At 57.3% G+C, this 20515-nt stretch overlaps 8 protein-coding genes across 8 annotated transcripts; 2 read left to right on the top strand and 6 right to left on the bottom strand.

Annotated features, from left to right (window-relative positions):
• Window positions 1-1471: 1471 nt before the first annotated feature.
• On the bottom strand, window positions 1472-2570 carry GGS23DRAFT_603944 (ribonuclease T2; the record flags this gene model as incomplete). The annotated part of the gene is made up of 3 exons (XM_051519536.1): window positions 1472-1901; window positions 2008-2142; window positions 2242-2570. The coding sequence occupies 3 exons, from the start codon at window positions 2568-2570 to the stop codon at window positions 1472-1474; spliced, it is 894 nt and encodes a 297-aa protein (XP_051374073.1).
• A 416-nt stretch (window positions 2571-2986) lies between these two features.
• Window positions 2987-4756, bottom strand: GGS23DRAFT_558884 (uncharacterized protein). The gene has a single exon (XM_051515781.1). It carries the CDS (start codon window positions 4453-4455, stop codon window positions 3517-3519), a length of 939 nt encoding a protein of 312 aa, XP_051374074.1. The 5' UTR covers window positions 4456-4756; the 3' UTR covers window positions 2987-3516.
• A 719-nt stretch (window positions 4757-5475) lies between these two features.
• Window positions 5476-6928, top strand: GGS23DRAFT_618414 (uncharacterized protein; the record flags this gene model as incomplete). Its single annotated transcript, XM_051520935.1, has 2 exons — window positions 5476-5962; window positions 6034-6928. 2 exons carry the CDS (start codon window positions 5476-5478, stop codon window positions 6480-6482), a joined length of 936 nt encoding a protein of 311 aa, XP_051374075.1. The 3' UTR covers window positions 6483-6928.
• Window positions 6929-7017: 89 nt separating this feature from the next.
• Window positions 7018-8498, bottom strand: GGS23DRAFT_594898 (uncharacterized protein; the record flags this gene model as incomplete). Its single annotated transcript, XM_051518231.1, has 5 exons — window positions 7018-7118; window positions 7178-7406; window positions 7472-7725; window positions 7795-7876; window positions 8463-8498. 5 exons carry the CDS (start codon window positions 8496-8498, stop codon window positions 7018-7020), a joined length of 702 nt encoding a protein of 233 aa, XP_051374076.1.
• Window positions 8499-8766: 268 nt separating this feature from the next.
• GGS23DRAFT_423888 (Di-copper centre-containing protein) lies at window positions 8767-11784 on the bottom strand. Its single transcript, XM_051513786.1, has 7 exons — window positions 11322-11784; window positions 11136-11266; window positions 10726-11082; window positions 10243-10667; window positions 9736-10191; window positions 9530-9657; window positions 8767-9417 (listed from the first exon to the last, which is right to left on the bottom strand). Exons 1-7 carry the CDS (start codon window positions 11542-11544, stop codon window positions 8996-8998), a joined length of 2142 nt encoding a protein of 713 aa, XP_051374077.1. The 5' UTR covers window positions 11545-11784; the 3' UTR covers window positions 8767-8995.
• A 2083-nt stretch (window positions 11785-13867) lies between these two features.
• GGS23DRAFT_423867 (uncharacterized protein) lies at window positions 13868-14634 on the top strand. The gene is made up of 2 exons (XM_051513785.1): window positions 13868-13991; window positions 14242-14634. The coding sequence occupies exons 1-2, from the start codon at window positions 13963-13965 to the stop codon at window positions 14510-14512; spliced, it is 300 nt and encodes a 99-aa protein (XP_051374078.1). The 5' UTR covers window positions 13868-13962; the 3' UTR covers window positions 14513-14634.
• A 97-nt stretch (window positions 14635-14731) lies between these two features.
• GGS23DRAFT_603948 (sterigmatocystin 8-O-methyltransferase) lies at window positions 14732-16342 on the bottom strand (the record flags this gene model as incomplete). The annotated part of the gene is made up of 5 exons (XM_051519537.1): window positions 14732-15051; window positions 15155-15612; window positions 15719-15842; window positions 15917-16043; window positions 16169-16342. 5 exons carry the CDS (start codon window positions 16340-16342, stop codon window positions 14732-14734), a joined length of 1203 nt encoding a protein of 400 aa, XP_051374079.1.
• A 919-nt stretch (window positions 16343-17261) lies between these two features.
• Window positions 17262-20111, bottom strand: GGS23DRAFT_558927 (major facilitator superfamily domain-containing protein). Its single transcript, XM_051515782.1, has 8 exons — window positions 19998-20111; window positions 19438-19943; window positions 19239-19352; window positions 19047-19179; window positions 18758-18992; window positions 18294-18690; window positions 17980-18200; window positions 17262-17924 (listed from the first exon to the last, which is right to left on the bottom strand). The coding sequence occupies exons 2-8, from the start codon at window positions 19889-19891 to the stop codon at window positions 17874-17876; spliced, it is 1605 nt and encodes a 534-aa protein (XP_051374080.1). The 5' UTR covers window positions 19892-19943; window positions 19998-20111; the 3' UTR covers window positions 17262-17873.
• Window positions 20112-20515: the final 404 nt, after the last annotated feature.

Genomic DNA, 20515 nt, shown 5'->3' on the forward strand with positions numbered 1-20515 from the left:
CGCACAACACGCCCGCCTTGTGATCAGCAGTGCCGGGGAGATGCCAGTTAGTCTGTGTAAGCGGGCGGTCACAGAGCCGGTTGGATTGGCAGGCAGACAAGCAGGCATACGCACGCATTACGGGAGGTCGCTAGCATCGGTCTACGCAGACGCACGACGTACGCCAGGCCCGCGAGCACAGGCAGCGGCAAGTTCCCGGCCGCGCAGAACTCCAAACTACTCTCGCTCGCCAGCGAACGGCCGCCCATCCGCAGGCGCGACGCGGGGTCCTCGCGGGCAGCGCGGGATGCCTGGCTGCCTCTGCGCTGCTCTGCTCGAGCGCCCTGCCGCGTCGACGGTGTGTGCGCAATAGCACTAGCTCGCAGGTGTCCTCCCCCCTTCTCTCAACGAGGGCGCACCTCGTCGCAGCGCATAGGAGAAGCGCGAGCACCAGGCCGTTCGGCTGCCCCACCGGCTGCCGCGCAGCGCCTGCGAGGCCGGTCTCGCGCAGGCTGCAGCGTCGCGCGCACTACAGCAAGGCTGCGCGCAGACGTGTGGTCGCGGGAGCTGCGCAGAAGCGAGGCGGAAGCCTCCGTTCCCATTGCGCCTCGCGCAGTGCCCGCAACTCCCGGGGAGTGAGGGGGGGGGGCGTTGATATCCCCGCGCCGGCCTTCCGGCGCTTCTTACCGCTGGGGCGCGCGGGACGCCCTGCTGCCTAGCTGGGCAGGTACTGGTGACGTCAGTGGCCAGACGCGAGAGAGAGTGAGAGTGAGACGCCGAATGCGGACGCCTGACTGACGTGAGAGGCGACACGAACGCGGCGTAGGCCGTGAGAGGCAGGCTGCAGCCTGTTCTGCCGTGCTCGCCCGTCGGTTCTCCGACAATCTCACGCAATGTCTCCTCAGGCCTCTCCGCTGAGGACTAGGGACGGTAGGTAGGCAAGATGTATGAGTCGCGATGGGCGTCGAAGTACGCTCTCTCGCGGTAGCTGTGGCGTAGCTACCTAGGCTGCCAGCTCGGGGACTCGGCTAGGTTTCTGAACGAACATGTTCCCCCTCTCCCCTCTCCCCTCCCTCTTCCGCGCGTTAGCACCGTCACGATCTGTCGGTGCGGGTGCCAAGGGTAGAGACCTATGTGTATTCTAATTCTGGTGCCGGCCCTACTCGCCCCTAACCCGCAAATTGGCCGATGCCGAACTTGTACGCCGTAGCTACTGGAAATATACACGCGGGGTCCGGTCGACGGTGTATCCCGATCCGATCCCTGCAAAGCCATGTTACCCGCTCAATACCCATTACTAATAACCATATACTAGCTGAGGAGCGGCCGCGGAATGCTGATGAAAAACGATGATGCGATCGCGAAAGGCATGGGGATATGACCAGCTGGCCTCCCCAGCTCTACCGCATGTGCAAAGGGCTCACATATCCGAAAATGCATAACTTTCCTAAACGCCGGGCAATGGGTTCCCCGTCCAGTTCCCCCCGCACATTTACCGTCTGCGTTTGGGCAGGTACCTCACCTGGGCGGCGCAGTTGCTGCTGTCGCCCTTGAAGGAGTCCTGGGCGGGGACGAAGAGGCCGCTCTGGAGGCTGCCCTTGACGAAGTAGACGTACCAGGCCTCGTGGAGGACGTTGCGGTGGCGGCCGGAGCAGCGGAGGACGACGCGGCCGCCGCTGAACTTCTCGAGCGCGGCCTGCATCTTGGCGAGCGGGTACGTCTGCTGGTAGCTGGGCTCGATCCCGGCGTTCTGCAGCGCCCGGTACGTGTCCAGCATCTTGAACAGCCCGAACGCGCGGCTGAAGTAGTCCACCACCTCGACGCCCTGCGCGTAGCCCTCCCCGTAGCAGCTCGGCGCCAGCGTGTTGATGCAGCTGGCGTGCTTGTTGTATTCGTGCGCCCACAAGTGCTCGTTTGTGCCGCTGCGTGTCGTGCCTGGTCAGCTTCCGCTCGTGGCCACACACTAAGCCGTCTTCCATTCGCTGTAGGCAGGGGAGAAGGGAGAGAGGGGAGCTAGGCTCGACGTACTAATTAGCGACCCAGTATCGGTTCATGTCAGCGACCAGTTCTTGCTGGCCGTACTGTTCCAGCACTCCGGTGATGTTGTCGACGCGCGGCGTCATGCCGCAGTACTGGTCGTAGGACCCGTCGCAGAGGTCCGGCCTAGAACGAATTGAGGGGATGGTCAGCCTACTCGGAGCGATTCACGCAAAGGCCTACTGCCTCAGTCCAGTGGACGTTGAGGGTAGGTGGGTAACTGACCATAGCCCGTGAAGTGTCCAGTCGTCTTCGCTCCCGCCAACGTGGATCTTATCATCCCAGAACTGCGTGAGCAGCAGGCGCCCGCCGGGATAGACGAAGCAGCACGAATCGGCCTGTGTAGTGTTATGACAACTCGCGGGGCCGTCGAGAGGGCAGGACGGCGAGCCGGTGAAGGGGTCGTACGGGGTGACGGGGCGGTCGGCGGCGATGGGGGCCTGCGGGCCGGAGAGCGAGAAGGGGTTCGACAAGCTGGGGAAGCCGAGAGGGAATTGAGAGACGAAGTTTGTCGCATACGTGAATGCGGAGCGAAGCGAGGCGGACGGCGCCATGATTGTAACTGGGGAGAAGCAGGCTTTGGAAGATTCCTCGTCTTAAGTTTTATCTCTGCGTATACTCTGGGACCTTCCGGGAGAGAACAAAGATGAGAGAATTATGTTAGGCGGCCGAGGGCTATCGACGCCTTTTAAAGATGGAATGCAGAGCTGTCGGGGTGGGTGGCAGGCGGGTTTGAGGTTTCAAGATTGAGGGTTGGGATGGCTTACAAGTGTGGCAGGTGACGAGGCGACAAGGTGATAAGACAAGGTGACGAAATGACGGGTCGACGGCTTACCTTGCCTAGGTGCTTATCGCAGGACCAGGCCGGGTCTGATAAGGGGGAGTGGGGCCCGGTCACAGGCGCGAGCGGGTGGGGCGGAAGGGTCCATGGTGCAAGATGCGGCTTCTGATTGGTCCCTTAGCTGTGCATGTACTAAGCAATAATATTAGGTAGGTACACCGTCCAGGTACGGAATTGATATACCTATATAATATACACAATAACGGGGGAATGCCCTCGCCGAAGCTCTGGTGGCTGCATAGAGACCAGCAGAGAGCTGGCCGGCGCCCCCTCTGCATCCATCCCCGATCCTACAGCAACACCAGCAGGAAAATAACAACCAGCCCGCAGCTCGTGGGAAACCAACTAGGTATATAACATATTTTTGGAATCGTAAGAGGGTCTCGACTCTGCCGTCACACGTCCCGCACCGGCGACGGTGGGAGAACCGTCTAGCCCCCTAGACGTCCGGGTATCACAGATTCTAGCTAGGTTACGAGAATAAACACCACGACCAACCCCTGCCCCGTGAAAGCAAAAAAAAAAAAGCACTCAAGGCATTCCGCACTCCAAGGGATCCGAGGGAGGTAATTTTGCTGACGCCTGACCTTGACCTGCTATGCCATGCCCTGTCGACGGCGCGAGAGCATACTGCATGCACCGAAAGCAAACGGCGCGGCTCAGACGGCCTCCCAGTCCATGGCATCCACCATGAACTCCCAGTCCTCTTCGTCGGCGGCCGGGTTCGACTGCCCGGCGGCGAGCCCGCCGCTGTTCTCGCGGATGTACTGGACGGCGAGGACGTGGGCCTGGTCGATGGCCTGGAGGACGGTGGCGACGATCAGCTCGAGGTTGTAGGCCTGGAGGGGCGCGGGCGGGGGCCGCCTGGGCTCGTCCTCGTCGTCCGCGTGCTTCCAGCGGTTCCGCAGCTCCTTAGCGCGCAGCAGCTGGCGGCGGACCTCGGGCTGGCCGAAGACCCGGTGCAGCGGGTTCTCCGCGTTGTCGAGCGCCGCGAGCACGTTCGCGTGGTACCGGTGCTGCTGCTGCTGGCCCGGGAACGCGCCCGCGTCCGGCCGCGGCGCCCCCCCGTCCACCGCGACGCCGAACACGGCCAGCAGCCGCACCAGCGCCCGCTCGACCAGCATGTAGAACTCGTGGAAGTCCAGCTTGAACTGGATCTCGTGCATCTCCGCCTGGTCCCGCGGCTTGCCCGCGCTGTTCTTCGCCACCATGTATCCCTGCTTAAGAGAAGGCAATTTCCAATTGAGTCGCGCGATGATCTTGAGGAACCGCGATAGCTCGCGATCGGGCGACGGCCGGTCCGGCTGGGTTGCCTGGGTGGTCCGGGGGGTCTGGGGGGTCGTGGAGCTGGGGGGCTGCGAGGCCGGTAGCAGCGGAGAGTCGGGCAGGGTGCCGGACCGGGAGCAGTGTCGCCGGGGGGCCCAGCGAGAGGCGGCCAGCCCAGGCATCTCTGCCAGCGGTCTAGAAGATGCTATGTTGCGCCGCCGTAGCGGTGACCATGTGGAGGGGTGTGGATGATAGTGGTGAAGAAGCAGGCAGGGATCTGCGGCGTGGGGGAGCGGAGAAGAGATAGGGGGTAGGAATGAAGGATGCCACATGCAAATGAATGAATGAATGGGTGAGTTGACGGCGTATCGGAGAGCGGGAGGTGTCGGTGAGCCGGCCGGCGGAGGGACTATAGTATGTAAGTGGCGGTAGACTCAAGTGTTGACGAGTGCGTGTTTGGCGGAGGAAGAGTCAAAGGCCAAAGCTGATACTTGGGTCAAGGTCGGGGTGGATAGAGCGGTACCGATAAGTGAAGTGTACCTGCATATAGCATATGGGCAGGCGATACGCGCATATAGGTAGTAACATTGCATACATACGCGTATGTGCACGTGTGCATCAAGTACCCTCCGCCCAGAGGCTCCGTAGACCTATACATGTCTAGGTACCTAATACATGCGTACCGCCCTAGCCGGCAGTGACTGTAGGGCCTGCAGCATGGCTGGGCCAGAGTGGGCCACTGTAAGGTACCGCTGCTGTGACCGACCTTAGGAGGTACCTTCAACGCCGGTGACGTAAGGGAACCCTCAAGCGGAATCTCTAGGTACCTACCTACCTACCTACCTCTATATACAGTATTTATGCGTGTATGTAGGCAGCTAGGGCTACGTGGCCGGAAGTTATCAGGAGGACCGACTCTTCCCCTTCGACGGTTCGCCGATCTTCTAAAGTGAAACGTCTCATCGCGTCCACTACCATACCTACTACAAAGTATTTATACGGCACCTCACTGGGCTTGACCCTATCCGGCCCTCTCCACGTTCTCGATCCAGTCAGATGCCAACGGCAGCTTGGCGGATGCCTAAGGGCGACGAACCTCTGGCTCGGCCTCATTGGTCACAGCCGGTGTTGGTTGACGGTCGTGATAGATTTACTGATGGGGTTCCGCCGCAGATATAACCACAACATGGCCGCATGCTGAGCGTCTGCGCTCGAGTCTGGCCGGCTTTACCGGTAGGTAGGTATATTGCAGATAGGTATATCTACGCCTCGAGACAACAGCCAAAGCTCTGTTTTACTTGCCTGCGTACCCAACCAGCAGATCCTCATATCTGGCCGTCTCCGAGCCCACCATGGCGCTGGCGAACGATGGATCACTACCCCTGGTGTTATTCCTGTACGAAGGCGGCGATGATGATGACCGGTTCTGCGAGAGCCTGATGCGAGCCTTAGCTGACGGCTCGCGACCGCCCTCCCAGATTGCCGCCGAGCTCGACGCCTGGGTTGTGCGCCAGTCCTCGCATCGATTCCGGGAACTCGTGGCGCGACCGGAGTTGCTGGAGAGAGACGAGACCGGCTGGGTGACCCCCCGTAGCACGCCAAACGCGAGCGGATATGTTGGGACCTTCTTCCAGAGCTTCCCTAACCTGTGTTCCGTCTTCCCGCTGTATCATCCAGGCCAGACTCGGATTATCCAGTTTCTCGAGGCTCTGATGGCCGTGCCCGAGCACCAGGCTCCCGACTACATCCCCGACGGCGGCGATGTTAACGACGTTCAGATGATGGCCCTGTGGCCGAGCAATCACTACGCGACCGAGGCCTTTCGCATCGGAGCAGACGGTGCGTCTCTCCAACGACACGTGGTAACGAGACCACCATGAAGATATCGCCCCTAACTGCGTGCTGTGCAGCTATCAGATATTACGGTTCCGGGATTGAGATCCCGGGCAGCGAGCCAGAGACACGGTGGCGTAACTATCAATCCTGCATGGCGCATATCGTTATGACGGGATTCAGCGCGTGCGAATTTACGAGCGCGTTGAGAGATATCATGCCCTGCGGCAAGGAATGCCCCCCCAGCTTTGACGTGGGAATCTGCAACGACCCCCAGGAGATCGGCGGCCACATCCAGGCCGCCGTACAATGGCTTATCCACCCCGACGAGGTCCGGTACGTTTACCGGCAGTGCCAGAAGCAGGACAGGACGGACGAGAAGAACCCCCGTGACACGTGGAGCATGGAAAACTGGAGGGTTTGGAAAGAACAACTTCGCTTTTTCGCCGGAGACGAGAGGGTCGATTCACCAGCACGTGAGCTGGCACGCGTAGCAGTTGATCAGATGGAGAAGGTCGAGGCGTAGGACGGATTGGGGTTCCCCAACCCTTCTCTTGTCATCTCTCTTCTTTCTCTCCCGGCTATCCCGCCCTCCTGGCGACACCCTGGTCCTATTACGATGGCTATTCTGTTATATTATGATACCGTACTTCAGGAGCGAGTCCGGAAACAGTGCCAGTAAGGTTGCTTGCAACGGATACCGGGTCCCCTATGGTTACTATAGTCGGCGAATCCTAGGTGTGTCTATTCCAAGAGAATTTATGTCCTGGCTTATTTAAGTCCAATCTGAAGTTATTTATTATAGGCACCCTGGAGCAACCTGTATTTCACTTGAAAATATACTTGCCGTCAAACTGCGTGGCCATGTTTTATCCCGTACTCCTTTCTTGCCCGATACCTCCCCACGGTCAACGCCACAAAGACTGTCCCTTAAACATACCTATCCCCCAAGACCCAACTCTTCAATGGAAAGGGCAGCCGCCCTCTTGCCGATAGCTAGTACCGCGTGATTCGTGTCTGCCCTGAATCCGCCGGGCAAGCTCGCGGTGCTTCTTGTACAGTTAGATGTGGGCGGCTACGTCGGCGCGCCCCGCGCCCGCGAAGATGCCCGTCTCGAAGTCGGCCGGAGCTCGATGCCGACGGCCCTCTTGCCCTCGTCGAGCTAGATGTAGAAGTTAGGGTGTCTCCTGTCGCGGAGACGGGAGTGTAAGTCGTAAGTACATTGCGGCGCCCTGGTGTTTGCCGCCGTTGAGACGAAGCGTTTAGCCCACCACACGGCGTTGACGGACTCGAAGTCGGACAGGTCCTCGACCTCGTCCCAGCCCAGCGTCGCCGCGGCGGCGATGAACTCATCTCGGAGCCTGGGTGACGGGTACGAGCCCTGAGATGCGTGCATTAGGCCGTCCCGGCCTTTTAGGTTCCTCTCGTCTTTGCCGTGGTGCGTTTCAAGCTGCGCAGCAAACCGTCGGCCATGTTCCAAGCGTCCCAATCAGATCGCACGGCTCGGCTATACACCATCATGTTGACGGACGACCCTCCGCCGAGGACGCCGCCAGACAGCGTTCCCAGCGCCCTGCCCCCGACCTCCGGTGACTTGTTCCTTGTGGAGAATAGGGGCGTTTCGCTACCAGGCGCTCGATGCGCTATGGACAGCGCAGGGTGCTCGACGATAGGGGTCTCGCTGTTCGGGCCCTCCTCAAACATCAAGATGGGCGGCTCGGGATTCGCGGCGGCGAGCCTGGGCGCGGCAACACAAGCTGCGGTGCCGCCTACACGGATATCGAGTTTGCGAGCAGCCTACCGGGGAACTCTACGCCTCGGGGCAGGGGGGCCCGTACCTCCTGCGGTGATGACATCGACCTCGTCGATCGTGTCCGGAAGTGCGGTGTGCAGCACCACGGTGCCCTTGAAAAAATGATGCTAACGAAAGAGGACAGAAGAAGGAGTGATGGCAAGAAACTAGCGCAGGCGGCAGGGGTAAAGGAGAGACTGGCTTGGATAGTAGCGTAGGCCATGTTGGTATAGGGGCTATATTTATTGATATGCCGATCTATGAACGAGATGACGGGCCAAGAATCGTCAGCCACACACAATGCACGTAGACGAGCGGGCGACCCCAAGAAGCTCGCGCCGAATCACGCATGGGTATGATGGGCAACCGCCAGTCGGACGTGGTGGGGAGACGCTGGCCGCTATCACGGGCTGTCGATACCTACATAAACCTAGATGCCGCCCGGCCGACGGCGGCCGCGAACCGCGCGGGATCTGGGCCAGGAACTGTGTCCCGCCGGCTCGTGTGCCCTTCCCGAAGCGCAGTGCGCCGGCCCTGTCCTGCGCAGGCAGACCCCCGGCCGGTAGCTGAGAGCCGCAGGACGGTCGGGAATCAGACAGCAAGGGGGCGGGGCGGCCGAGCTTACGGGGCGAAGGAATTACAAGCACGGGAGTGTCGACGGACCTCTGGTGAGAAAGGGTCCTGCAAGGGGGGTAGGTGTGAGATCATATGTACTTTGAGCTGGATGGGAATAAGGACCAATTGGCCCATTGCGCGAGTCAGGCGACGTAGCTGTGTAGGCTTTGGGTAGGGAGACAGACAGAGTGTGCCGTGAAGGGGGGGGGGGGGGGATCTCGGTGTTAGGGACTCATAAGCGCCACCGTCTTTACGTCGGGTGTAATTATCACCTGTTGTCTGCCCCCATCGCGACTTTGCATGCGAATTTGCGCTGTGCTGGTTAGACAGACCGGTCGTCTAGGCTCTGCTCACACCGACTGCGGCTTCAATGTTGGGAAAGCTGCCTGCAATGTGGTAGCACAAGGTCGAAGGGGCAATGGAAGTTGAAACGACTGTAAGATATGTAACAACGATGGCTTTCGTATCTGGTCGACCCTCCTACTATGCCAACGGCGCGAAAACGAGCTCCGAGATCCGCACCTAATGAATTAATGATAGACATCTTTCCTTTAAGTTCCTCGACAGCGCCCCCAGCCCTCTGGTGATCTACCACACCTTACCCCCGTTCCAGGCCCCCAACCCCCTCTCTCTCACGCCTGTGTCGGCAGGCTGTAGGCGAGGTCGGGGGGATACAAGCAGTCTTCGGGGCAGGCGCCGCCGGGGCGGCCCTGGGTGACCTCGTAGGCGGCGCGGTAGCTGTGGTAGCGCGACATCTTGGTGCGGTCGGCGTAGTGGTCGGCGCGGCCGACGGCGACGGAGACGCGCAGCGAGGGCAGGTCGACGGGCGCGCCGAGCGACGTGACGCGCCAGTCGAGGTGGGCGCGCAGGAAGGCGACCACGTGGTCGGGCGTCATGCCGCCCAGCACCGCCGGCCCCGCGCGCCCGCCCTCGTGCACGATCTGGTTCTTCCACCGCGTGATCAGCGCGTTCGTGAGCACCACCCGCCCCGTCGACTCGCTCCGGTCCGCCTGCTGCGCGCGGCAGTTCGCGCACCCGGCGCGCGATGCGCCTACTGTATCGCGATGAATGTTAGCGCTGGCCCTGCGTACCGGTTCCTCTTCCTCGACCCGGCCTCGTGCGGAGAGGGAAAGGAGGGAGAGGGAAAAGGCGGGGAGTGAACGTACTGCCCCCCGGCTCCGTCGAGAAGTTAGATACCTGCCCCACGAGAGCGGCCTGCGGCCCGTAGGGAGGCGCCTCGGGCACTTTGCCGATGAATATGTGAATGGTGAACTTGTTACCGTTGAGGGCGAACCTGCGGGTGATGGGTTAGTTTGCCGCATACGGACTTTCTGAGAAGAGAGAAGCAGAGGGGGGCAGGGGGAGTTGGCACTTCTCGTAGATGACGTTGACCACGTAGTCGTGGGTGATCAGGTCGTCGGGCGTGCCGGGGAGATCGCGCAGGCTCGCAAGCCGTGGCCCATCCAGCTGGCCGGGGTCGGCGGTGAGCCGCGACTTCTGGGCCGCCGACCAGTCGCCGTTATAATTGGCGTTGAGCGTCTTCTTGAGCGCCCTGAGGTGTTTCTGCTTGTCGTAGACGCCGTTGGTGGTGTACCGCCATCTCTCAAGGCCCGGGTAGGTGTAGCCCAGGGCGGTTGGCTCCCTCACGTCTGACGATGTCCAATATGCCCCGTCGCCCTTATGGAAGGGTCGGAGCGGGTCGGTGGGCTTGTCCTTGTGCCGGAAAGGGATGGAAAACGTTCCGAGGTCCTCATCGCGCGGGTCCGAGCCGTCGAACCAGGAGTTGTCGTGCAGGACTTGCCAGATAGCCGTCGCCCTATCTACGTTGCTAGAAAGTGTTAGGGTCTCGGTTTCAAGGCTGCGTAGGCCTGCTACTTACCAGTGGTGAATCCAGAAGATCGGGTCGAAGGCAGCGACCGGCACATGGCCCATGTGGCCCGAGAGACGAATGTTGTTATTGTCTGGCTCCGTCCAGTCGCCGCCACACCAGTCGTGAATGTTGTCGTGTAGGCCCTCGCAAGAGTCGTAAGCATGATCTTTTGTTATGGGGTTATCAGCACCGTGGTTGGGGGCACGTTTGGTTACGAAGTCATCGAACGTCTCGATAGTGAGGATGCGATAGAAAGCCGCCCTCAAACCTGCCGTCATGTTCCCGTTTCTCGTGCCCTCTGTTTTTGACCCGGAATCCCATCGGTAATCCCGCAGTTCTTGGACGATAGCATCGTTGTCCTGCTTGCCCGCGATCCAATCCTGGGTCACGCCAGTCCCCTTGGGGTGCCGGCTTGTGGCCTGACATTTGTCGAACTAGAAAGCTGAGATCAGAAGCGGCGCCAATTGCGCAGAATAATGGTGATATGCATACCGGGAAGATGTATGTCTGGTCCCCGTCGGAAATTTCGCTCGCGGTGATCCTCAAGTCTAGATCCCTGCCTTCTAGGCTTGGATCACCCATGGTAATACGCCCGGGCATCGTGAACTGATACAATGCATTTTGGACGCTGCCGTAGCCGGCGGCAGTAGGCAACCTAATTTCAACCGTTTCTTGTAGGACAGCTGAAGGCACAGTGTAGTCCCGTTTTCGGGGGTTGCCGTCGATGGGCTTTTTCAGGCCCCAGTCCCAGTATGGGAGACGCCAGGTTCTCGCTGCCTCAATAAGGTCAGGCCTGGCCTCTTCAGGGTATTCGCCCACCACCTCCTTCATAAGCTCGAAGATGACTTGCTGTTGCTTGTTTAGCTAAAGTTCTCATTCACCCCACCCGCGGCTTTACCTACTTCAAAGAGGAGCAGGTAGGGCCGGTGCCAAGTGGAAAATAGCACACTATTGTGGGTGCAGTAGCCCTCGTCTTCAACGGCCGGTTTCGCTCCAGGCTCATCCCAGGGAACAAATGGTTTCCCATGAATGCCTATTGCGGACTTAGTAGGATATCAAGAGGGAGGTCTTATCAGCCCCAAGCTCACCAGCAATCTGAAACCAAGATAGCTTTTCATGCGGGTCCGTCTGGGAAAACTTCCAGATCGCAGGGAAGAACAAGGCGCGTTGGTTGACATGGATCAGCTTATCGGATGTAAACCAGTCGTCTATCTCCATCCGGACTGGCACTTCGCGGAGCAGCTGGTGTTGGTCGGGGTCCAGTCCATCTTGAATGCCGATAATGGGATAAAAGCCCTCGGTAGATGCCATAGTGATAGTATTTGATCGGTAAAAGACTATCGCTCGAGGAAGCTATGAAAGGGGTTGGTTCGGGAACGAGGATGGAAGCGGGGGACGAGTTAGAGGGTCCGAGGGCGTGATATACGTCGTAAGGATCCCACTGTTCAAGAGGACTTCCGGATCTATTCCCGATGAGGACGGGGTCGGCGTATTATATGGCCTCGTATTATCATGACGTAGCGTAAGAGGTGTATATTGTCACACCAGCCAGCCTCGCAGGGCCGCCTTTCAGCATAGATCTCGTCGTCCTGGTGTTGGGAGACTGGGGTTCCCACTGGGCACGTCGTCCGTCGGCGTAAACGCATCTTCCAATAGCATGTGTCGTGCTCCCCCAGTCTCGTAAACACGAAGCGTCAGATATAAAATCAATCCGTAATAGTTATTAGAAAAATAGCACACGCGCCCACGGCCGGGTGTCAGCACCAAGTCCAGTGGCATCACAATACGAGCCATGCGTTTCTTCTGCCTGTTTTCTCTTTGTCCAGGCTGCCGGAACACCAGGAAGCGCCCGTGTGACGTCCCCATTTGCAGGCTAGGACAGGCCGAAGATGTGTGGGGTCGACCCTATGCCTGTTCCATGCGGAGAGATATTTCGACTCCGCCTCCGGGGCGGTCAGCATCGGAGCAATGGTATCGACCTACAGGGAGGTAGGTAGGTATGCGGGTACGACGATGGCAGCTACATTTTATGTCAGATTGCCTGTCAGAACAAAGAGGGACGACAAAGAGAAGCACCAGACGCGGAGAGAGACCGGCTTGCTGACGTACCTAGGTAGAAGAAGCCGTCATTGCCTACCTACATCCCGGTCTGCTACCTACCTACCTTCATAGCCTCACCACAGCCGACTGCGTTGCCGAAGTCAGCGGGTTACGGCTTACCTCTTGGCGGGAAGCATGATACCTATACGACGCACCACGTAAGGAGTACCGATCAGGTGGGTGTCACCGACTTTGGACTGGAAATTTCGTCTTATATGAGACGGAACGCCAACGACACGTGACCCAGCCCCAATGGTCGCTTTTGGCGATACGCATCAGCCCAAAAAGCGGGGATTCTCCTTTCTGACGAGCTGATTGGCTTCTGGACATCAGCCTCATCGTGAATCGTCGGGGGTCCACCTAATTCTTGGTATCGAGGCCATCTGATTGGTCATTCCTCCTATCGACCCTAATTCCGCCTTACAAGGCAGGGCTTAGCCCTTTACGGTTTTAATTTGCGATTGGTCGGCGTCACTTCGCAGAGACCTTGCAAGTGTGCGGCCGAAAAGGATGGGAGGAGAGTGGTAGTGAACTGGGACTTCGTCGCGATTGTCTCCCTTTCAACAGTGAGGAGATATCAGTCAACACTGAGCCCCTACCCATCGAATCATGTCAATGCCCTGCTGCCGTCCCGAAACCTTGCTCCGTCGAGTCGTATGGGTCTTGGCGACGGTGCGCCGCGAAAGTGGAACTGCTCGGACCCGGGACATCCGTTCGATTGGGCTGTTTGCGAAGGTTTCTTCTCGTCCGTGTCTCTTCTTGGGCACTATCCAGCCCTGCCTCGCTCGGCCGAGGTAGAACGGGGGCGCTCTGCGAGAGGCGCCTGCCGCCGAGTGGTGGTTATTTGGTGGTGGTGTTGGTAGCAGGCTGAATGTCCTCTTGCTGAGGTGGTTGAGAAGACGGCGAGTATGGAATAGCTAGGCTGAGTCTATATGCTCGCTCGGCTGCTTCCGCTAAGGGCTCCTGGTGTCTAACCTCGTCAGCCTAAAATGACGGCTATACAATGTCCTTGCAGGAATCCAGCAGCTCTTGCTCCGATATGCTACCCCCCTGGAGCATTAGGCGCTAGACGAGAGAGCTCGCCGACTTCCAGACGCTCACGTACTCGCTGCGTATTATGCCTCTTATTTATCCCAACTCGGCCGGCTCTGCAGCTTCTAGCATGACATACAACTCACGGCAATATTCGAAGGTCGTAGTACAGCTCGCCGGGCTTCTCTTTTGATGGCGCAGCTGCCCGACCCTCACCCAACATATGGCGGGCAGCCGTGCCGATTTTCCTGCAGATTCTCGCGTCTTCGATGCTCATCCTTCCGGGACCTACCTCGGTCGGTGTGCGATGCCCGTAATTGCAAAAACGCAACGTCAGGAGCACGTGGTACATGACGCTCTGGTTCGAGCGCCGCAGCCGCTCTAGCTCATACGTGCTGCTGAACATGGGCCGACAACCTTAGCTAAGGCCTGCCACTTGCTAGGTCGACTAGCGGTGTCGCGTCCGAACTCGAAGTCTGGCGTTGCTCGTCGCTGCTGTTACCTAACTACTCGAAGGCGTTTTTGCACCTCTTCGTCGCCCGCCGCCAGAGGTTACCTACCATCCCTCGGCTGGCGGTGACCCGACTGGTGAGCCGAATGTCATTTTGGTTCTCGTCTCGTTGTCGGTATGTCGATTCGATTGTACTTCCGACGTGTTAGACGTGTCGTGTCGTAGGATGATGCGATAAGTACGGCGTGCAAAAGAGAAATGGAGTGTGTTGATGTTGACGATTGACGTTGGATCGCGGAACGTAGGTATATCCCATGTACCTTCCTAAGCGTGCGACCTTACCTAGGAGTTTCGCTGTGTTATTCTCATGCTAATTAGCTCTCTTGAACCGGTTCGTGTGCTAATTAGCCCTGTTAAAAATAAAGCCTACGCGATTGGTTGTTATGTCTACACGCGCACCTCCTTTTCCTTAGATACCTATGTTTTTGCCCACAGCAAAAACGAACCGGAAAAGCGCAGAGCGTAGCGAAGTGCTTCGATGTATACCAACCAGTAAGGTCTCACGTCTTAGGTATCCTTCGGGTACGATCAACTAGTAAGAGTCTTCGGCGAGAGCGGGAAGACACGTGGCGCTCTCGTGCCGGCAAGCATCACTATTCATTACCGTGGATTCTCGCGCCGCCGACACCTACTTAATTAGTATGACACGGCACGGGCGTGCCTAGAAAAGAATCGCACCGCGTTACTCGTGAGCAGTGGCCGATGCTGAACGGCGGATTGCTATCTAACAGCTAGAGTGACAACACGATGCGATAATAAGCCAGATTCCGGAAGTCCACGTCAACCCCCCCCTAAGATTCCCCCGCCGAATACGCCCTAGCACGCAAATTCGCCAGCTCTACATCCCCGCTATAGTCACTCCTTCAAAACGGCTTCGACGATGCCATCCGCGTCCTCCTCCGGAGGCAGCCACACCTTAAGCACTTCGAAGCCGGCGGCCGCGAGGAGCTTGCGCCACTGCCTCTCGGTGCGCTCGATGCCGGAGTTGAAGACTAGCATCGTTATGTCGATCATCGCGTGGAAGGTCGATGCGCCCCGCTCCGGGACGATCATCTCGTGGAGCAACAGCTTGGAGTATCCCGGCTTCATGGCCGCCTTGGCCTGGGCCAGGATCTTCGCGCACTTGCCGTCTGGCCAGTCGTGTAGGATGTGGTGGTAGAAGTACACGCGCGCTCCTATAGGGACGTGGCGATCAGCGAATTGGACGTGGAGGGGTTAGAAAGGTCAACGAAGAGAGGAGATAAGGGGGCGAGATTGGGAGGGAAAAGAACGCTTTACCTTTCAGAGGCTGCGGCTCGAAGAAGTTATACGCCACGTGCTCGATGAACGGGCTAGGGTGCCTCACGCTGTTGAGAACCGAGGACGTGTCCTGGAGCACGAGACGGGCGCGGCCGGGGTACTTCTGATGGAAGGCGAGGAGGTCGTGGCCGTGACCGCCGGCGACGTCGACCACGAGCGGGAGGGGCGCGCCGGCCTGAGCCGCGCCCGCGCCGTCGAGTACCCGCTGCGGCACGGGGAACCAATTGACCCAGTAGCGCCGCGCACCCATCGTGTTCCCCATGAAGCGGTTGAAGTCGCTCAGGGCGCCGGGCGCGGTCGCGAGAAAGGCGAAAGCCGACAGCTTCGTCTGGAACGCGTGCTGCAGCGGTCCGTGGCGCGGGTCCGTCGGGCACCGGAACCCCGACTCCTGGAGGAACCGCGGCATCTTCTGCGCAGCGCCCATTACAATCTCGCCTCTGTTCCCCTCCCCGCGTCGCCGTTTCGCCGGCCGGGTGCGTCAGCCAGCGTGGCTCTCCCCCGTGCGCGACGTTGGGGCGGGGAGTGCGTCGGTTTGCTACTTACATCATTCTGTGCCCGGCGGCGACCCCCTCCTCGATCATAGATCTGGTGACGGGATTCGCCTCCCACTGACGCTCGTCCACCTCGGTGACCACGCCGATCGACGAAGCGACCCTCAGGATCCGGACTGACAATTTTCAGAGGTTCTATTAGACGGGTCTCTTCAGCGATAGAGCAACAGGAGGGCGGGGAAGACTGTACTGATTAGAAGCTCTTCGCCGCCCGACAGGACTGCAAGCTCAGCCGAAGAGATGGGCGCTCCATGCTCGACAATGTATCGATATAGATCGAGATAGACCCCGGCTCTGATAGTCGCCGGTATTGTGGGCTACAGCAGTTAACTAGTTAGTATCTATCTAGGTAGAGATGTATCAGGTCCGTTAACTGATATCTACCGTCGCCCAGTGTTTGTCTTCGTAAAGGGGTTTTGGGGGGGGGGGGCTTGTGGAATACCGAAAACATCAAAGCTACAGCGACATCTTTTGGCTTCTCGAGTGCAGCCGTGATCTGTTTGCTAAGCTGTAACGCCTCCTTTCTCTCCTCAGAGTCCTCCGACGAAAGAGAAAGACGCGAGCTAAGATGGCTTAGGCGCTCAATAAGACCCAAGGCTAAGTGGAAATCTACCATTGCGATCGTAGGCCAATAGCCCCTAGCGATGATTTTGATAGACGTGGAGCAGAAAGCTATCGACTACCGCAAGGATGAGGGCAAAAAATCTCAGACATTATGTTTCCGGGTATTTACTGGCGCACATCTATTACTAAAGGTGTCCTCTTAATCTTATTCGAAGGCCGCTAGTGAAGATAATATGTGCCCTCCGTGAAAGCCGAGGCTGCTTGAAGAGTACCCATGAGATATACGGATCGACGGCAAAATGTCTATTTTCCCATTCTTGCAAAGTCACCCGCCTCGTTCCCAATGGGACATATCACAGCATTATTCTATCATAGTTCTCTGACCGTAACACCGTCATGTTTCCCGTTAAGGAGCCTCGAGCCACTACTACTCTATTCTGCCCTTCCGCATAATATCCCACTTCCTCGCTTCATAAGCCACTGTCAAGTTTGGCTTGGGACTTTTTCGAAATGCCACCCTTAAAGCTGGTGGGTTGAACAAACCCTTCGTATGTAGTGCCAACGCCTCCTCAACACAGAGCAGTTGCAAGAAAAGAGTCAAGTGATGCTAGTGGTAAGACTGTGTTGTATGCATGCATTGCATTAGACGTCGAACAATAGGCCACTTGTGGCAAGCCTTGCCCAGGTCTACCCGTAATACACGATTGGCTATAATCCCATGTCACGGAGCAGTTGAACCAGCCTTATAAGCCTACATGCCGTAAAGCGTGAATGTAGGCGTCTACGTTTTACGCGACATCCCAACAATGGGAACCCGATTTACACCTAGTCATAAGATCAACTACATATGAACTAGGCAGGCAATCCATGAACGTGTTTAGAGGCACAGCAGGGGTTGGGGGTAATCATGTGGGAATCACCCAATCCACGAGTTGGTAGATGAAAACGTTGAGAAAACGAGTTTCTCGGTAGGGTTCACTAAAGAATAAGATATTTTAAACATGGATCAATTGGTTGACTTACATACAGTCATTCCACCGTATACCATTTATACTCATCGCCGTATCGCGAATGGGCTAGTTACGCCACGAAGGGGCCGATTAATTAACGAATACTGAGGCATACATTGTCGTGTTCAAATTGAACAGTACCAGGTTCCTGTAGAGCATGACGCCTACAGGCCACAGATAGGAAATAAACCCTGTTTGTCCGGTCATTTCGTCTATATAACTATCCATGGAGCTGTTGTAATACCCACTTGCTTCCCCTCATCAAATCCACTGAGCGACTTGTCAACCCAGCGCCACCGCACACCTACAGGTGTCGATCGATCCCAACTCTACTTACGAACCCAGCAACAATTCTTCGTGATAGTGGGTTGGCGCACCAGCGAGAGACCGTGGGCGTAGCGGCGGCGTTGATCAGGGCCCTGGGCTGGACGATATATGATATCCTCTAGTTAGAGAGGGAAGTTATCAAGTCGGCAGTCCATTTCTAGAGTCGTTAGAAACACCCTAGACTTAAACCTACATCCACACCCTGTCGCTTCACAAGGTGTAACCCGTAACCCAATCAAGCGGTTGCTATGCAGTAGGCAGTAGGAAAGAAAGCGCTCCGGCGAAAAGGGTGAGAACCTGGTATCAATTTGAGTCCGTCTGACCTCTCCTGGCATCGATGGACATGGCTTACTGCGCTGACATAAAACGGCAGACCAATCCCGGGAAATTGACCACCTCTGATGCCTATGTCAAATAGGCCAGCAAATGCAAACCCGCCGACGAATTCGGCCAATAGTTCCACCAGTGCAGCGCTGGCAAAAACTTGGGCCGTCAAGGAACTGTCTGCAAAGTGGGCTAGAAGACCTTGCATCGCCGGCGCAAGCCCGTTTCCAACAGAACTAAGAACGGACCCTAAGGTAACAAGCTAACAGTTAGCCGCACAACCCCCGATATGAGATAACAGGGGATTGTCTCGAAGGATCTGGGCGGTGATAGCCTACGTACCTGCGATTAGTAGTCCCGACTCTCTACTAATGGCAATGAATGCTGTACCAACAGACAGCGCGATGAAGCTGAGACGGACTACCCAGACATCCAGCAACAACGGCCGAAGGGTGTTTGTCTTCTCCAACAGTTGTGTGATCCCAGCGAGACAGAATAGGACGCAAAGGGCTGCGAAGGCGCGGATGCCGAGAATGTATCCCGCAGTGGATATTGACCAGCCCAGGAGCTTCGAGGTATATTGAACAAAGATGCGGCCTGTCATCGAGCAGAACATGGACAAGAATAATATGACTAAAATCAGAGTAATTTCTTTGCGGACGGCGGAGGGATTCAATGCGACCAGGGACTGCTTCAACCTTTGTGCCAAGGAAATCACCATGGCTCGGAGACGATGGACCTGCTCAAAGAAGATATTAGCTGGATCGTGACAGATGAAAGAGACCCCGGATTGGGACTAGGTATACCGTAGATGATCCACCCTCTTGGACGTCAATTCTCTCTGGGCTCATCTCATCTTCAATACTCGATTTCGGCATGGTTTCTGGCATGGCGAATATAAGCGGAAATGCGGAGAGAAGGACAGGTGTGCTGAATTTATAGGGGAGCCAAAGGTCGATGGATAGAAGAAAGGATCCGAACGGCATAGCTATGAGGGCAGATAACAAGATCCCCGCGCCGGCCAGGTAGAATATCGTTGTCCTTATTAGAATTAGCCGGGGCTACTAAACAGCGAGGATAGTGTGGTGAACCTGCCTTATATGTTCAGGGGTCACGTCGGTGATGATGGTGTATATGCAGGCGGAAATGACCTTAGATCCTCCTCCGATGACGACGAAGACGGGAGAGATCAACACGAGCCGGGTGGGAAAGACTTCGTGAAAATAACCTGTCGAATACGGAGGTTGAGATCTAGTCCACCTAGCTCAGGGGACAGCTGTTGCGTACAAACCAGGATGACCCAAAAGTACTCCAACATCTCGCCCAGCAGACCGAGAAGCACGACGGGTCTCCGACCGATCTTATTCGCGAGTTGGCCGTAGGGAAACGTTAGGAAAATCCCTGGTTTTCGATTAGTGGGGAACGGGCTGCCGGAGGAGCAGGTCGAGGGAGACGGGACGCCACAGCTAGAAAACCACCTGCATACCGGGGATAGCGGACAAGAGGGACCTGGTGGCCATGATATAAGCCAATTCGACCTGTATGCTGTCGACCTTGCAGTTCTCCTCGTCGACGTACGACAGCGGCGGCGGTCCTATAACGGAGGGGTCGTTGGTCCGATAGTAGTCTCGGCAGAGCGCCATCTCTAGAAGCCGCACCTCAGGGGTGTTCAGGAGAGAGCTGCCAAAGCCAGTGACCAGGACCAGGCCGAAGACGAAGACGATCGTGTACGGATACAAGGGCGACGCGAAGCCATCTTGAGCGTCTCGTTCGCCGAGCAAGCGGTCGGAAAGGTCAGCCGAGGAGGCGCGTGAGAAGGACGGAGAGAGCAATCGGGATATTTCATCATCGTCGGCGGCTGTGGCCTCGATCGTGGAGGGACGGGTAGGGGTGGTGCGGGCAGAGTCCGGGGATTCGCGACGCCCTACGGGAGACACCATTTCGCAGCCGCCTAGGCTCCGAACCCTGTCATTATGTAAGCTCTCGTTTAATCTAAGCTTAGGTAAGCCTAAGTTCCGAGCTCGGAAATGGCCATGAGTCGCGAACCAAGGTGATATACCTATCCAAATGGTTCTATGCAGAAGCTCCTGTTAGCTCCAATTCCCCCTTAGGATCTGCTTGAGTCGGTAAAGGGTACCGGTCTATCTAGAGGGCAATCTACTCCTTAGCGAGGCTAGATATAGATGTCCGGGGGAATGAGTGCCCCGACCTAGTCACCACAGTGTCTCCGGTAGGAGAGTGGCACGGTATAGGGAGCAGGGGATCGTGACAAACCATACGGAGTGTGCCAGGACAAGCAGGATTGTACATATACGGCAGGTAATAATAGACGGAGATATAGGAAAGCTCGTTTACGGTAGATGCAGGGAGATGTGATGCGGCACCATTCATATCTTCTCTTATCCAGTGAGCGTACGCAGGAGGCGATACCCATCAACCAGTATCATAATCAGAACGTATCACCCCTGGGCACTTCAGACGAATGGGTGTCATGCTGAAGGCTGTGTAGAAGCGGGTTAAGCAGTAGCTCATCAATCGGTCTCGGAGGGGGAACTGGGTGGGTA

Source organism: Durotheca rogersii, assembly GCF_024521655.1.
Source record: "Durotheca rogersii strain YMJ 92031201 chromosome Unknown GGS23scaffold_5, whole genome shotgun sequence".
Classification (NCBI taxonomy): Eukaryota; Fungi; Ascomycota; class Sordariomycetes; order Xylariales; family Xylariaceae; genus Durotheca; species Durotheca rogersii.

Bases quoted from the DNA above. Each gene is read 5' to 3' on its own strand.
- GGS23DRAFT_558884 (XM_051515781.1), bottom strand. From the start codon at position 4,455: ATGTGGCATCCTTCATTCCTACCCCCTATCTCTTCTCCGCTCCCCCAC.
- GGS23DRAFT_423888 (XM_051513786.1), bottom strand. From the start codon at position 11,544: ATGGCATCTACCGAGGGCTTTTATCCCATTATCGGCATTCAAGATGGA. The intron at 10,668-10,725 runs GTATGCATATCA...TCAGCTTTCTAG, and splicing joins ACCAGACATACATCTTCCCG to TTCGACAAATGTCAGGCCAC. The intron at 9,418-9,529 runs GTACGTTCACTC...ATCGCGATACAG, and splicing joins CTCGACGGAGCCGGGGGGCA to TAGGCGCATCGCGCGCCGGG.
- GGS23DRAFT_423867 (XM_051513785.1), top strand. From the start codon at position 13,963: ATGTCATTTTGGTTCTCGTCTCGTTGTCG. The intron at 13,992-14,241 runs GTATGTCGATTC...TTAAAAATAAAG, and splicing joins TGGTTCTCGTCTCGTTGTCG to CCTACGCGATTGGTTGTTAT.
- GGS23DRAFT_558927 (XM_051515782.1), bottom strand. From the start codon at position 19,891: ATGGTGTCTCCCGTAGGGCGTCGCGAATCCCCGGACTCTGCCCGCACC. The intron at 18,993-19,046 runs GCAGGTTCACCA...AATTCTAATAAG, and splicing joins GTGACCCCTGAACATATAAG to GACAACGATATTCTACCTGG. The intron at 18,691-18,757 runs GTATACCTAGTC...TTCTTTGAGCAG, and splicing joins AAGAGGGTGGATCATCTACG to GTCCATCGTCTCCGAGCCAT.